The 15,143-nt window shown below is 29.3% G+C and overlaps 2 protein-coding genes across 2 annotated transcripts in view; both read right to left on the reverse strand.

Moving 5' to 3' along the window:
- The window catches only part of LOC125836181 (binding partner of ACD11 1-like), a 167,264-nt gene that overhangs the window by 114,593 nt on the left and 37,528 nt on the right, over nt 1-15,143 (reverse strand). The window lies entirely within an intron of this gene.
- On the reverse strand, nt 8,554-9,999 carry LOC125836172 (zinc-finger homeodomain protein 9-like). Its single transcript, XM_049515277.1, has one exon. It carries the CDS (start codon nt 9,741-9,743, stop codon nt 8,697-8,699), a length of 1,047 nt encoding a protein of 348 aa, XP_049371234.1. The 5' UTR covers nt 9,744-9,999; the 3' UTR covers nt 8,554-8,696.

Here is a 15,143-nt window from a genome sequence, read left to right on the forward strand (position 1 = left end):
TTGAGGCACAACATTCAATCTACCCTCATTTTAAATAGGAAAAATTGTATAAAATAGCAAATTATTAATTCAAATTAAATGTTATAACCACAGTTTGATTTAATTGTATAAATACAAATATGATTTTTATGTTTGCTATAGATGAAAGTTGCTCTTTTAAATATATATTCAAAAGTTACAATTTGACAATCTTTTATCCCATATGTAAATATGATAATCGCATTGTCAGTGTTTATTTGTTGCGTATAAATTCTTTGTATCAATAGATGCAAAGAATTTTGCTTTTTTATAGATGAAAAGTCAAATTTTTCGTTTAGAATAAAATAAATATTCCTTTATTCTTTACTAAAATTTCAATAAATTCATCTTAATACAATATATATTTTTATTAGGGAGTGATTTTCTTTAAATAAATTTTATTATAAAGAATAGTTAACAGAATTTGGAATGAATAAAAACATAAAACGAAGAAATTATAGGTTGGGGCAAACTTTTTAGGGGAATTCCATATATTTACAAGCATTGAATTGATTGACAATTGAGAAAATTGCAGGCCACATTAAATTAGATGTGACTTTTGAATATTGTAGGACCACTTTAAAAAATGCAAGAAAGTGCAGTGCCCTTTATTCCCATAATAATAAAAATACGACTACCAGTGGTCCTCAATTTTGATAGGGGCCTCTCTTTCTAATAAAATTTCACCATGGTTGAAAACTTTTTCTTGAAAAATATTTATAATTTTTTTTTCATATTTAATAGCTCCTAAACATATTTTCTAGGAGAAGAAACTAAGAAAAAATAATATTTTAGAGAAAAAATAAATTTCATAAGTAATATTTTACGTACGTACCTTTTCACACTCGACTCACTTGAACTCCTCATCCGCTTAATATTTGTACAAATTATATATGAGGAGTATTGAAAACATACTTGAACTTGACATCCTTAAAAATGTCCCACTACTTGAATAACTAAACTTAGATACACCTTCGATCTGCCACATGATATAACAAATGCTCTCAAACTCTTATAGGAGAATGAGGTTCTTAATAAAAGGCGAGAGAAGTGTTGAAAATACCCTAAACTTGGTGAGAATTCAGAGTGTATTTCACTCATGTTGCAAGATCGGAGTGTATTTAAGTTCAATTAATCTAGTAAAAGGATATTTTTAAGGATGCCAATTGTTGGAGAATGAAACTAATAATTTGTGCTTGCCAAATGGCCCTTTGAGTCAGATGGTCAAATTGGGCATGGTATAGTTACTATCTTTACATATGGTATATGAAAGCAATTGAAACTAGTTGAGTAAGTAGAATTTGCCTTAGATGTGTCTATGCTCTTTAATCCTTTGAGTTCTATCTTTTTGTGAGGGAAAAGTGAGTGAAAAATATAACTAGGAAAAGCATATTATGACTTTTTCTATATGATATATATACATATTTAAAAGGGTAAACAAATTTTCTCAGTTAAACTTTTTGTTAATTTTTCAACTTGGCAAAATGGAAAAGACACAGGATAACCTAGAATATGACTAATATTCTCACTTTATTTAGTGTAACTCCATTTAGGACGGAGTCAGAACTTTTGATAAAAGGTTTCGAAAAAGTAAAAGAATATCTCAAACAAGACTCGAATACAAAATAATGGGGTACAGTTTAAGCCCTTCATCCACCGAACTACAATTCATATTGCATTAAGATCATGATTTCAAACTCAGTATTTATACATAAATAAATAAATAAAAAATTCAACAAGAAAATTCGATTGAATCCTCTTACGTCTCATACCATTGACTCCACTTATTATCGTAAATATATATATATATATATATATAAAATTATCTTCTAGAACCTTATTCTATTTTATTGATGATGGAGAAATCTAAAAGTCCCATAATATGGGATGGATGGATAGTAAGCAAATCACCTCAACTTTGAAAACACCACAAGTTGAAGGCTAAAAACACCCCCACCATGTCCTACCCCCGTTACTAAAAGAGCACACAGACTCCTAAAAGAGCGCAACCAATCACCCTACCAACCGAGACGGATGTAGCCATTTGATGAGGGACGGAGCTAGTAGCTCGCATTTATAATGGGTTCAATCGAACTCAAAAAAATCTATTTAAATTGTGTATTTGTATTAAAAAATTCATTATATACAGAGAACCTAGTTATTATCATTCAAAAATAGTCATTATAAAATTCAGAACTCATAAAGTTGAAATACTAGCTTCGTCTCTGTTTTTTATATCGGGCTTATCTTATTAAATTCAATATTTTTCGTGGGGAATCAAAATTTATGGACTAAAAATTCAACGCATAAAACTTAAATTTTAAATCTGCCTCTACTCACTCACGCCCTTTGAGCCCTAGGGTAAAATCTACAAATATTCATTTTTCTAACAAATGTAATTGAAAAATAGCAATTCTCGTTAATTTCGAAACTTCATCATATTGTTGTCATGAGAAATGTTCTACATTTTATTTATGAAATTTAAAGATTGTTAATAGTGATTATTTTTTTTAAGATAAGATTGAAAAATGACAAGATATTTTTTTTTTCATGTATATGTTTTGTTATAAGGTGGCCTCAATTATCAGTATTAACATCGACTAAGACAACTCATCTTCTAATAATAATTATGATCCTTTCCACTCAAATCCTTTTCTCTCCTTCAGACATCAATCACTACACACCCAATTAGTAAATAATTAGTTTCTTTTGTTTTAGAAATAAGGGTTAATTAATCCTGTATGGATTGTTTTCTTCCATTTGAAAATAATTACTATTCTTAAACTATGTTTTAGTGCTAAATAATTAATTTGGATAGACTTCTAGTAATATTAAGGGTGTGTTTGGTATGAAGGAAAACATTTTCCGGAAAATGTTTTCCAATTTTCTCATGTTTGGTTGGGTTAAATATTTTGGAAAATGTTTTCCAAATCAACTTATTTTCCTCAAATTTAAGGAAAATGACTTCCCTTCAAAACTTAAGGAAAACATTTTCCAAACTCTCTTCCAACTTCCAATTAAAAAAAAAATTGTTGAAAAAATCAATTTATTTTGTCCCTACACTCAAATCAACCCCCCAACCACCCTCCCCCTCCCCCTCCCCCCAAAAAAAAATATATTTTAAAGTTTGTTTTTAAATTCAATATTTTTACCCCACCCTCACTTACTCCCACCCCCTACCACCACCCCTCCCAAAAATATATTAAAAGTTGTTTTTAAACGATATTTCTAATTTCAATTTTTTATTTTTTACCCCCCACCCCTTACCCTCGCCCCCCCCCCCCCAAGCCCCTATCAGCCCCCACCCCCTTCAAAAAGAAAAAAATTTAAGTTTGTTTTTAAAAAATATTATTTCATTTTTTCACCCTTACTCTCGACCCCCCTACCCATTCCCCATCCACCCCCTACCAGCCCCCCCACTCCCCAAAAAAAATTTTAAGTTTGTTTTTAAAAAATATTTTCGACTTCAAAATTTCATTTTTTCAACCCTACCCTCGACCCCACCCACCCCCTACCAGCCCCCCCCCCCCACCTCCCAAAAAAAAATATTTAAATTTTGTTTTTAAAAAATATTTTCGACTTCAAAATTTCATTTTTTCACCCCTACCCTTGACCCCCCACCCACCCCCCTACCAGCCCCCCCCCCCCCAAAAAAAAATTTAAATTTGTTTTTAAAAAATATTTTCGACTTCAAAATTTCATTTTTTCACCCCTACCCTCGACCCCCCCCCCCACCCACCTACCCCCTACCAGCCCCCCCCAAAAAAAAAAAAAGTTTAAGTTTGTTTTTAAAAAATATTTTCGACTTCAAAATTTCATTTTTTCACCCCTATCCTCGACCCCCCCACGCACACACCCACCCCCTACCAGCCCCCCCCCCCCCCCCCCCCCCAAAAAAAAAAAATTTAAGTTTTTTTAAAAAAAATATATTTTTAACTTCAAAATTTCAATTTTTCACCCCTGCCCTCGACCCCTTCCCCCCCACCCCCTACCAGCCCCCACCCCAAAAAAAATTAAGTTTGTTTTTAAAAAGTATTTTCAATTTCAAAAATTATTTTCTACTCTAGTAAAAATAAAAGAAATTTTTCAAAAACATTTTTCATTCATAAATCAAACAAAAAAAATCTTTTCCGAAAAATATTTTCTACTCACCAACCAAACATGGGAAAATAAGTCAAAATCCAACTTGTTTTCCAAGAAAACATTTTCCTTCATACCAAACACACCCTAAGTGTCCAAGGAGATTCAAACCCTCATATCGTTCTGCTACTAGACCAAGAGGATGCTTTGTTATGACTTTGTAAATCGTAACATAGTATATTTTATAAATGATCATTTTTAAATATTTATACTGAAATCACGCAAAAATTACTAGATTCTTGGGATTTTCTCCCCCAAAAAATCCTTAATTGCCAAATTGAGAAGACTAAAAACAAACTTACATGTGGTGTTTAGGAAGAGAGATTGCAGGTATTATTACTTTTTTGACCTCATGATCATTTTAAGAGAAATTTACAAAAATAGTCCCTTATATTGAGAGGTATGTCTAAAACAATCCATTCATTATACTTTTGAACTCTTTTAGTCTTTTTAATTTAAGAAGGGAAAATGAGCACTCTAATTTTAGTCGTATATTTAAGAAAAATTCTAATCATTAGATTAAACAGGAATTGTGGAAAAAACTTGTTTGATATAAATATATTTAAGAAATTAATTGGAACCCAATTTCTCGTCATTATTTATATGATTTAGATATAGAGCGATAATAAAAGTCATGATTAGAATAAAAGAAAAAAATGAATTATGTGTAATTCAGAGAGGACAGCTAATACCCAACCTTCTCCAAAAAAACATTTATAAAAAAGGACAACATGAATTATTATTGAATAGTTGATAATTAAAAGTTTTGGATTTGACCATTTAAAAATGAAAAATATGCCTTATTTAAAGCAAAATATTAACTTTAATTGTTCTTAATTTCAATAATAGACTTTAAAAAAAACTCAATGTCCCATATGGTTAGTTTGTTAAATTGAAAGGATATGATGGATTCAAACACGAAGCTAGGTGGAGTTTTTGGGTTTAGATAAATATAGTATATTTTTCGTAGATTCTGTATTTATACTAGAAAACTAATTAAATATATATGTATATTAATTCATGAACTCTTAACAATTTAGAATACCAAATCTTAATTTTGACTAGGGATGGCAATGGAGCGGGACGGATGTGGGGAGGGATGGGTTTAAGGCTATGTGGGGTGGGGCGGGTTTAAGGTTGTGCGGGGCGGGTTGAATTGGGTTTTTTGAAAACTAACGTGGGGCGGAGCAGGTTGCGGGTAGATGTGATTTTATGTGAATTCAAACTTAATTTTAACTTTTTACATCTTATAACAGTCATAGATCATTATTTATTAACATAATTTCTTTTAACTACTAAAATATTCAAGATAGTAAATAAAAATGATACAATAAAAAATAATACAATTTTTTACATGTTTCCTAATTAACCCCTAAAAAATATTTTTTTAAGTCACTATCTTATTAAATTAATACAACTTAATGAAAAAATGAATTTATTTTTATGAATTATATTTTAAGTATCAAACTTAACTAGAAAAAGAATATATTAAAAATATTATGCGGTGCGGATTCATACGGGACGGGTCTATGCCGGCGGGGTGGAGCGGATTGAAAATGTAATAAATTGTTATGCGGGCGAACTAAAAATTTTGCGGGTTAAGCTCAACCCGCACTGCCTCATCCCGCATCGGTCCATTATCATCCCTAATTCCGACTCCGCCTCTAGAATAGGTGCACATTTCGAGGAAAACAAGATTACTGACTTTTTTATGAATTAGTAGTCACAGTACCTAAATGAGAACACCCACCTTGTGCTACAGTAATAGGTGATGGACTCGCCCCTATTCTTTCCTCACCTCATAATAATTTCTATTTGACTAACTTCAAACGCATTCGATGAGGCTGCCTTCTTCTTTAATCAGTAATTTTGAATTTGAGTTTTGAATATTAATTTTTTTTTTAATAAGGAGTATTTTTTTGAATGGGGCCTTACGTAGCATAATTTTAGATAGTCAAACTTTATTATGAATATCAAATATTGGATGAAAAAAATTAAAAAAATAAAAACTTCAAATTGTTATTCTACACTCCATTCCTTTAAAGGAAAGTTAAGTAAATGAACATATATATGCCTCAACAGTGTTTTTTTTTCATCAATTATTCTCTAACGTGATTTTTTTATTATTATGCTTATTTTTCATACTTGAATTTAGTATGTTTATTCGAGCCAGGATCTATTAAAAATAATAGTTTTACCTTGTCAAAATTAAAATAAAACTATAAACACCACATTCTCCTTCTACCTTTATACTGAAATTGAAACATATGTTATTGTTATTTCTATTCAGATAAATGGTAGATATTTATGTAGTCATAAATTACCTTTACTAATTTAAAACAAAATAATTTTTTTAAAATTTCATTATTTTAATTTTAAAAATTGTGATTTTTAAGGATAAAAAAACTGTTCAGATAAATTGGACAGCTTGAGAGTACACTGAAGTTATGACCTAGGTCTATCAAAAGTTTGATGAATGAAGGAAGATTGAAATTTGAACTCCACATATCATTAGTTACTCCTTCTGTCCAATTTTAATTATCATGTTGTGTTTTTCAAAAGTCAATTTAATTAATTTTTAAAATTAAATTAGATTATATTAATTCAATTTTTTTTTAAAAAAAATTAGATATTTAAAAACTATACGAAAAGTACTATAAATTGAAATTTATTTGTATCATAAAATGTTAATCAAAGTTATTATTGTTTGACTCTAAAAAAAGAAACTGTGACAAATAAAAGTAGACGAAGGTAGTGTTATATTTTTGAAAAAATTACAGAAGTATAAATAATTTTCCTTTTACTAATTTACCCTATTTCTTTTCAATTTATTGATATTAATTACTTTAAGAATAAAATAATAAAATTTAATAAATAGATAAATATTTGAGATTTTAAAAGAATATTGATAACTACATAAAATAGGACCGGAGAGGAATTTTTAAGGAAGTTTGTTGATAGCTTAAACTGTGAGCTAGAGTTTAATCATCTCCTAAGCATATATTCGTTTAATTAATATTATTTTAAGAGTGGATAGAATTTTGTCCGTATCAAGCCCACCAAACTATACTTTGCGCATAATCCCAAAATGCTTAAAAAGCTAAATTCTATATCATGCTCCTACATTTTCTTTATATTAAACTTTTTCATAGTACTATACCAACAAACAAATATTACTATAAGTAGTACCATTAGTTAAATTAACAATTAAGTCATCCAGTGGTTATAATACCATGAAATCTTTAACTAGACAAACAGAAGAAGAAACAAAGATTTTATGCACTAATTCAGTATATATTAGTAGAATTAACATGCAGCTGTTTAAAGTAATTGCAATATGGTGAATTTCAAACAAAAATAAATAACTTGTAACAAATTAAAATCCGTTAATATACTCCACTTAAACCCACAATAGAAGGTCTAAATAGAAGTATAATAAGTCGATTTGTACACGAATTAAAAATTCTCATAACCAGATCTACTCGACATGAATTTGGAGTTAATGAAATGAAACTATTCTAAAAAATCTTTCACAAAATTTCCAATTAATAGTATCAACCAATTAAAAAGTGTTGATTATTAAACCATGGTATTTGATTTGCAAAATACATTGTTAATTTTACTCCGTACGTACATCCAACAATAATTATTCACTATACTATTTTGAAATATCCAATAATACTTAATCACTTTATAATATCAAATGAATGGTCATTTTCTTATTACATTTTTTAAGATATTATATTATTATATTCAAAAAATGATATTGTTAAATCCCTCTTCTATTTATAGTTTCTTAAAAAATGTGCAAAAATCAATAATGAACAACTACTACTAAACAAAGGGAGATTTTCTTTAACCCTTCTCTAAGAGCTTCAACTCACCACCTTCAGATAAAAAAGGAGTGTGCTTATCATTCGAGCAACTCTCACATAGGGTGAGTGTAGAGATACTATGATAATTAATTTAATTATCTGTTAATCTCCCTAAATTAATGCCATGTTAAATCACTTTGTGCTTCATCATCTCAGACAAGAATCGAAATGGAACACTGCCCTTCCCCACCCCCCCACTCCCTATAGTCCCTATTACCCCTGTCATTCCTCCTCTTTTCTCTGACAAATAGCTACAGAAATTTATATACTATACCTAATTGCAGACATGCAATTTTTTTTTAACAGCACAAAAAAGTGTAAAAAGAATCAATGCTCAATAGCTAAGTTACTTAATCGAATGAGATTATAGTAATTAAGTAGCATAATATATAATTAATATACAAGTCAAGCAGTAAGCAAAAATAAAAATAAAATTAACAAATTAAATTGCTCATTGGAACAATCTTGATTTCCAGTGTTATCCTCACCAAGCTGAGCACTAATCCTTAAAAACAAAACATAAAACAGTTCTAATTGGAAGAAAAAAATAAAAATAAACGTGATTAATAGTAATCAGCCTCGGAGTTTTTCTCTTTCTTGCACTAATTCTAGTTAAAACTTTATTTGTGCATATTTTTTTTGGGTCATTCATATCTAATTAGATCAAGATGAAGAAGACCCATTAGTAGCAACAACACTATCACTTGTGTGAAGATGGTGGATTATGCCTTTTTTGTTGTCACTGTTGTTATTTTCATGCTGATGTTGCTGGATATGTTGTTGAAATTCTGAATCGGTGTTGTTATTTCTACTAACAATACAAAAACCATTAACGCTGTTAGTGTTACCATTCTGGTGGTGGTTGTCGTCGTTATCGTTGTCGTTGTCACCGTCGCCGGTGCCGGAGTTGGGTTGATCTGATTTCTTCCCGAAAGTGTTTTTGTTATTGTGCATCCATACTTTAAGAACCCCTTTTTCAACTCCAATTTCGTTACAGAAATTGCTCACCAGATCTTCATCGCTCTTCTGCATTTTCCACCCAACTCTTTCAGCGAATTCCAGCATTTTCACCTTCTGATCTGTAGTGAATTTCGTTCTGAAACGCTTCCTCCCGTTCGAATTAGCTAACGGAGCTGATGTCGGGTTCTGATTTTTCTCCCCAGAAAACCCAGCACTGAGTGCCAAAAGCATATGAGGTGCAGAAGCTGGGTAATAAGCCGACGAAATCGGCGGTGGAGATGGAGAATTCGGACTACTATGGTCCCCACATGGAACTTGCAGAGGTGGAGGAGGAGGATGGTGACGATGGTGAGGTTGATACTCAAGCACCGCGGTGGAAATAGGTTGCGGTGGGATTACAACCGGTTCTTCCGGTTCACGACGGTGAAAATTACGGTGACACCCACAAGCAGCACATTTTAGTGAAGTTGGGTCAGATGGGTTAGCTGTAGGAGAAGGTAAAAATTCTCCACACCCATCAACAGCATGACCCCCTAAACTAGCAGCATGATTTTTGAGACACTCTCTGTAAATAACCACAACAGGGTGATGAGGATGATGGTGAAAGGAACTCTTCCTTTTAAGAACACCATTACTAAAAGGAAAGGGTTTCAGTTTTTGGATCTGAGTTGGGGTTTCAATTTCAGCTTCTGGGGTTTTCACTGTTGTAGTAGTAGTAGTAGTAATGGTTGTGTTGTTGGTTAAGTCCATGGCTGAAACATCTAACACTCTTTTTTTTATCTTTTTTTTTTAGTCAAGAGTTAGTAGATGATTAGATTTAGGGTCAAGATGATTTCATACAAAAAAAGGAACCATCTTTATTCCTAGGAAAAAGGTTAATAAGAAGGAAGAAAAAAAAGAAGGGGGGGACTTAAGTAAGTGAGAAGACAAAAGGATGAAAAAGAAATGAAGGGTGTTTTTTAGGTTTTGGTTTATGGTTATGGTTTTGGGTTGATGAAGATGAAGATGATGATAATGAAGATATGAATAGTGATGACCTTAGATAATAAAATGGTATATTTGTGCTTTTCATCCCCTAACTTGTGACATACTTTAACTTTAGTCCTTATGATTAGTATAATTTTATAATTACAATCTTCAAGCAAATTATAGATGTTATTTCTCATTAGCATAAGTAATCAACCAAATGTTCTTATTTACACTGAAATTTGAATTCAAAATTATACAGTTTTAATTCATTCATTAATCACTAAGCCATACATTTAAAAGATTTGAAAATACAATTAACCTTAAAAGAAAATTAAAATACATGGTACCCTTTTCCTTCTAGACAACAAAAATGTTTTTTAAATTATATTTCTTTCAAATATAAAATATTAGTGCATTTATTTAAAACAAGCACTTATAAAATTTAATAGTTCAACAATTAGTAATTTACAAAATTAATGAAGATTCATAACCAAAATGATCCAAAATGGAATAAAAGATTGAATTAAAAATTTATCATTAGTTGAGGGGCTAATGGTGAAAAAATTTGTAATAAAAATCTTGATTTTGTGGTTGTCCTTGTTAACCAGTGTGTGTATTTTTGACCTTGGTTCTAATCTAATCTGTGGTTAACCTGCAGGTGACCCCACCACCCCACTTGCTTGTATTAGACTTTGTATGTCATGTGTGTAATAAATACCACTGAATACTGATCATCATCAGTTAAATGCTTATGCCAATACTCTTGTCCTCTTCTCCTTTTGGATAATCATACTTGAGCACTTAATTGTTTAACCAAATTATGATTTAGAGTAATTAAACATAATAAACTGACCATAATTTCAGTTATTTCATTGTAAAAGGACTAGCGTATTTAATTTAATTAATTTGGATTCCATAGTTGAGTAGGGGAGTAATTTAATTACAAGGTTGTCCCATCTATTGACTATTTAATACTTATATTAAAATTGATACAGAAGACCTACTAGTACTAGTTATTTTGACTAATCACTCTGCTGGGTAAGAGCCAGCAGTAAGCCACCAGCAGGACATAATAAATGAGTGAGTGATTGAGTTAGATCTAATGTTAAGTGGTTGCCTTTTTGTAAGCAAATTTCACAAAATTTAGCTAGGTTTAATGTTCACTGTAAAATACTACTAGCATTTTTGAGTTGATATATACTTATTGATCAAACAATGCTTGTGTTGTGGTTAATTACATTGATTAGCTTAGTTGTTAGGAGATGATTAATTATGAGTGAATTAGGTGAAGATAATTATTGACTGAGTAAGAAAAATTGAATAGAATCATAGAAATGGAATTTACTGCAGCTGTCTGATGCATTTACTGAAGCAACCTTATTTGTCAAAGTTACAGTTGGAAAAGCTGAGGCAACCCAATTTTCCAAGACCTGGCTTTCACTCCCTGGTTAAAATTATAAAACACGTTACTGGAGTTATTTTTAATTTTTATTTTTTGGTTCTCGTTTGGTATTTGAAAATTTATAATTTCATATTAAAATTCGATTAAATTTAAATTTATATTAAAAAAATTCATATTAGAGATAAAACACTTCTTCATAAACACAAATTCGTATCCAGAAGAACTCAAACATGAAACCTCTATTAAAAGATGAAAGAATATTTACCGCTGCCCTGTTGGTACAGAGATTTACTACTCTCTGACGGTATATCGTATCCGTTGCCCATTTCAATATGAAATACTACTATTTTTAGTATTGAATTTCAATATTGTAATTATAATGTTGTTGCTTACAGATATTTAAATATTGATTCAAGTGTGTATCTCAAGAAAAATAATTATTCATAAATATTCATCATAAATATTTTTAGATAAAATATATGTTCAAATACAATTTTAAAAACTCAAATTTAAATCCAAAATGTATGACAAATTGGGAGATTCATTTCTACTTTTTCATGTGAATTTTATGTTCACATATATAACTTTTAAAAAATTAATTAATTCTTTTCCAAATGATCTACCTGAATTCTTTACTCTCTTTTTTCATATAGTTTCTTTTGGTTTTTCATTTGACTTTTGGTATTTGAATCGGAGCTCGAAAAATTCAGATTTGCACCACACAAGGCCTAATTAAGGGTAAAATGCTCATTATTAAAAAAAAATATGTATCCAAAGCTCGAACTCAAGACTTTTGATTAAAATACAAGCAAGTCAATCTCATACTTGTTGTTTTAGTTGCCTTAGACCATTTTGTCCACACACTAATTATCTCTGACTTATTTATAATGTATGAAATATTATGATAAATTAAATTTTACACTATAATGATTATTTCTTATTGCTAATAATTATATATTCCTAATTTATTTCACATAAAATAATTTACATATTTACATGCATGCAAAAATTAGTACTTCCTCCGTTTCAAAAAGAATAACCTAGTTTCTTTTTTAGTCTGTTTCAAAAAGAATGATTCATTTCTTTTTTTGGCAATATTTTAACTTTAACTTTTCACGTGGCATGTTTAAGATCACAAGATTAAAGGACATTTTGATACATTTGATATAACTTTAATTTGAAACCACAAGATTAAAAAAAAATATTTTTTAAAATTTTGTTTCAAATCAAACTACAGTACTACATCATTCTTTTTTAAACGGAGAGAGTAATATGCAAAGGAAAAGTTGTACTACTATTTAATTCTGCAACACTTGACGCTTGTCCAGAAAATAAACAATAAGTAGTATTTCTCGACAATAAACACTGTACAAATGTTACGTAAGAAAAGTAGCGTACAAACCTCGAACTTAATATATTTTTTGGGGGGGGTTTTGGAGTTTAGTGCATGAAAAACGAGTAGTTAGCAATTAAATAATTATGATTAATTCCACAAAACCAAGCCACGTGTACTTTCATAACAACACGTGACGTGATTATTTAGCTGCCACGTACGTTCTATTAGTTGTCATCATTTTATTAGTATTAAGTTAATTAAAAGAAGAACACAATGTGTGATTACGTATTAAGTTTGAATTTTCTTAATTGTCAGGTTGTCATTTCCTTAATTTTAGTCTCTTTATTAAAAAACAAGGAAAGGAATGGGTTGGGAAAAGAACAAAAGGGATCACAGAATCACATCTCATCATTGTTAAGTTTTTAATTTGACTCTTAAAGGTTGAAACCCGTTGGGTGCACTGAATACTGAACTAATTAACCTATTTTATGATTTTCGTTACTTAACAAATTACAAGTAACTAATATGAAAAAAATCTGGTTGGAAGCATCAATCTCGAAGGAGCATCGTAGTGCATGATTTAAATTAAATCGGAATTTAATGCAGATTTTATACGCCAAATTAAAATTCATCTCGTATTTATTGTCATGTTTTGTTTTACAAAATGTAATTTAATTAGTTGTTACAGTCATATATTGCATCAGGTTACTTCAATTTGTTAAGAGAGAATATATTAAAAACACTCCTGATATGAATTATTAGTTTCATTTTTGTACTATTATAGTCTTAAAAATATCTTTCTATTTGACTAACTAAATACACATCATATCTATAACATGACATAGCAAATGATTTCAAACTCTATAGGAGTGTGAGACTTTTAATAAAAGTCGAAAGTAGTTTTGAAAACACCCTTAACTTGGTAAGAATTCAGGAGTGTATTTCACTCATCTGACAAGATTAGGTGTCTATTTAAGCTCAATTTAAAAAAAAATATTTTTAAGACTTTCAAACAAGTTGAAGATAAAATTAATAATTTATGTCAAATTTAAAAATATTTTAAATACTTATTTCGTTTCGAAATTATATAAAACTCAGAAGAAAGCAATTTCATCCGCTACCTAATATCCATAGGCGGTGACTTGTGCTATTCATGATTATGTTTTAAGGTCAAACAAAGCAAATCACAAATGATAAATATATATTATAGATAGACATGGAGCAAATTTAAATTAAATTAAATTAGTGTATATAAATGCTATTAAGGTCCCCCTTTCTGACAAAAGAAAAAAAAACTGCAAGGTCTACTCTCTTTGTCCAGTCTATACAATACTCATTAATTTTAGACTAAAAAATGGGACCCAAAATTACAAAAATGAAAATCAAATACCAGTAAAGTCCACTACAAACCCATAACTTTATAACATGGATGAACTCATGGGCTTACCTTATATGCTATTTAAAGTAGTACTTTATTTTATTTGTTTAACACAATTATATTATTGATGAATGAAAACTTAAAGCTTTATGTCTCTATCAATTTATAATTTATTTTTAAAAAAAAAAAGGAAAAAAGGGAAAGAGAATAATATTTCTTTGAGATTATAATATACAAAGCAAATTTAAAAATTTATCAGAAACGACGAGTTGTCGCATTCGTGATTAATTCTTTTCGGAATTAGTATCAAGAAGCACCAAAAGATATTGGCATTATTGTATAGTTTTGTGTTTTAAATGTTCTGGTTTAATCCCAAAAATAAATATGTTGATGAAAATTGAAAATATATATAATTTGAATAAATAAAATAAAATAGTTGTTTGTTGTTTTTAAATACATACATATTACTCTATTTGTTTTATTTTATTTGTTTTACTTTCTCTTTTAGTTCGTTTTTAAAACAAATATATTTTTTTCTTTTCGGCAATCCTTTAATACCAATATTTAATTTAAAGAATTAAAGAATATTTAATACATTTTATAATTCAATATATATATATATATATATATATATATATAAATAAATACAAAATCAATTAATAATACGTGGGCCACACTTAAATAAAAATCTAACAAGTTAAACACTCATATAAACTATATAAAAAAAATTTATACTACTCTATCTAGTCCAATATTATGAATTATTGATTCTTTTTTATGATTCAAAATGATTTAACTTTTTAAAATTAAGGATGTATTAGTTTTTTTTTTTCTTTAAAATTATCCCTTTTTTTTATGAAGTTTAGAACTATCTCTATTTTTAAGATGAGTTTGAAAAGAATTTAAAGGATAATATAGAGAAATTACCCTTTAATTAATGCTTCTAAAATGTTAGAACGCCATTGACAAAATTTCTAACACGCCAATAATGTCTTAATATTTGAAAAAATCATAGAAATTTACTTATACAATTTAAAATTTTATAACAATAATTTGAAAAACATG

Source organism: Solanum verrucosum, unplaced genomic scaffold (genome assembly GCF_900185275.1).
Source record: "Solanum verrucosum unplaced genomic scaffold, falcon-dt-bn FXZP01000278.1, whole genome shotgun sequence".
Taxonomy (NCBI): Eukaryota; Viridiplantae; Streptophyta; class Magnoliopsida; order Solanales; family Solanaceae; genus Solanum; species Solanum verrucosum.

Coding starts and splice junctions, on each gene's coding strand:
- LOC125836172 (XM_049515277.1), bottom strand. CDS start 9,743: ATGGACTTAACCAACAACACAACCATTACTACTACTACTACTACAACA.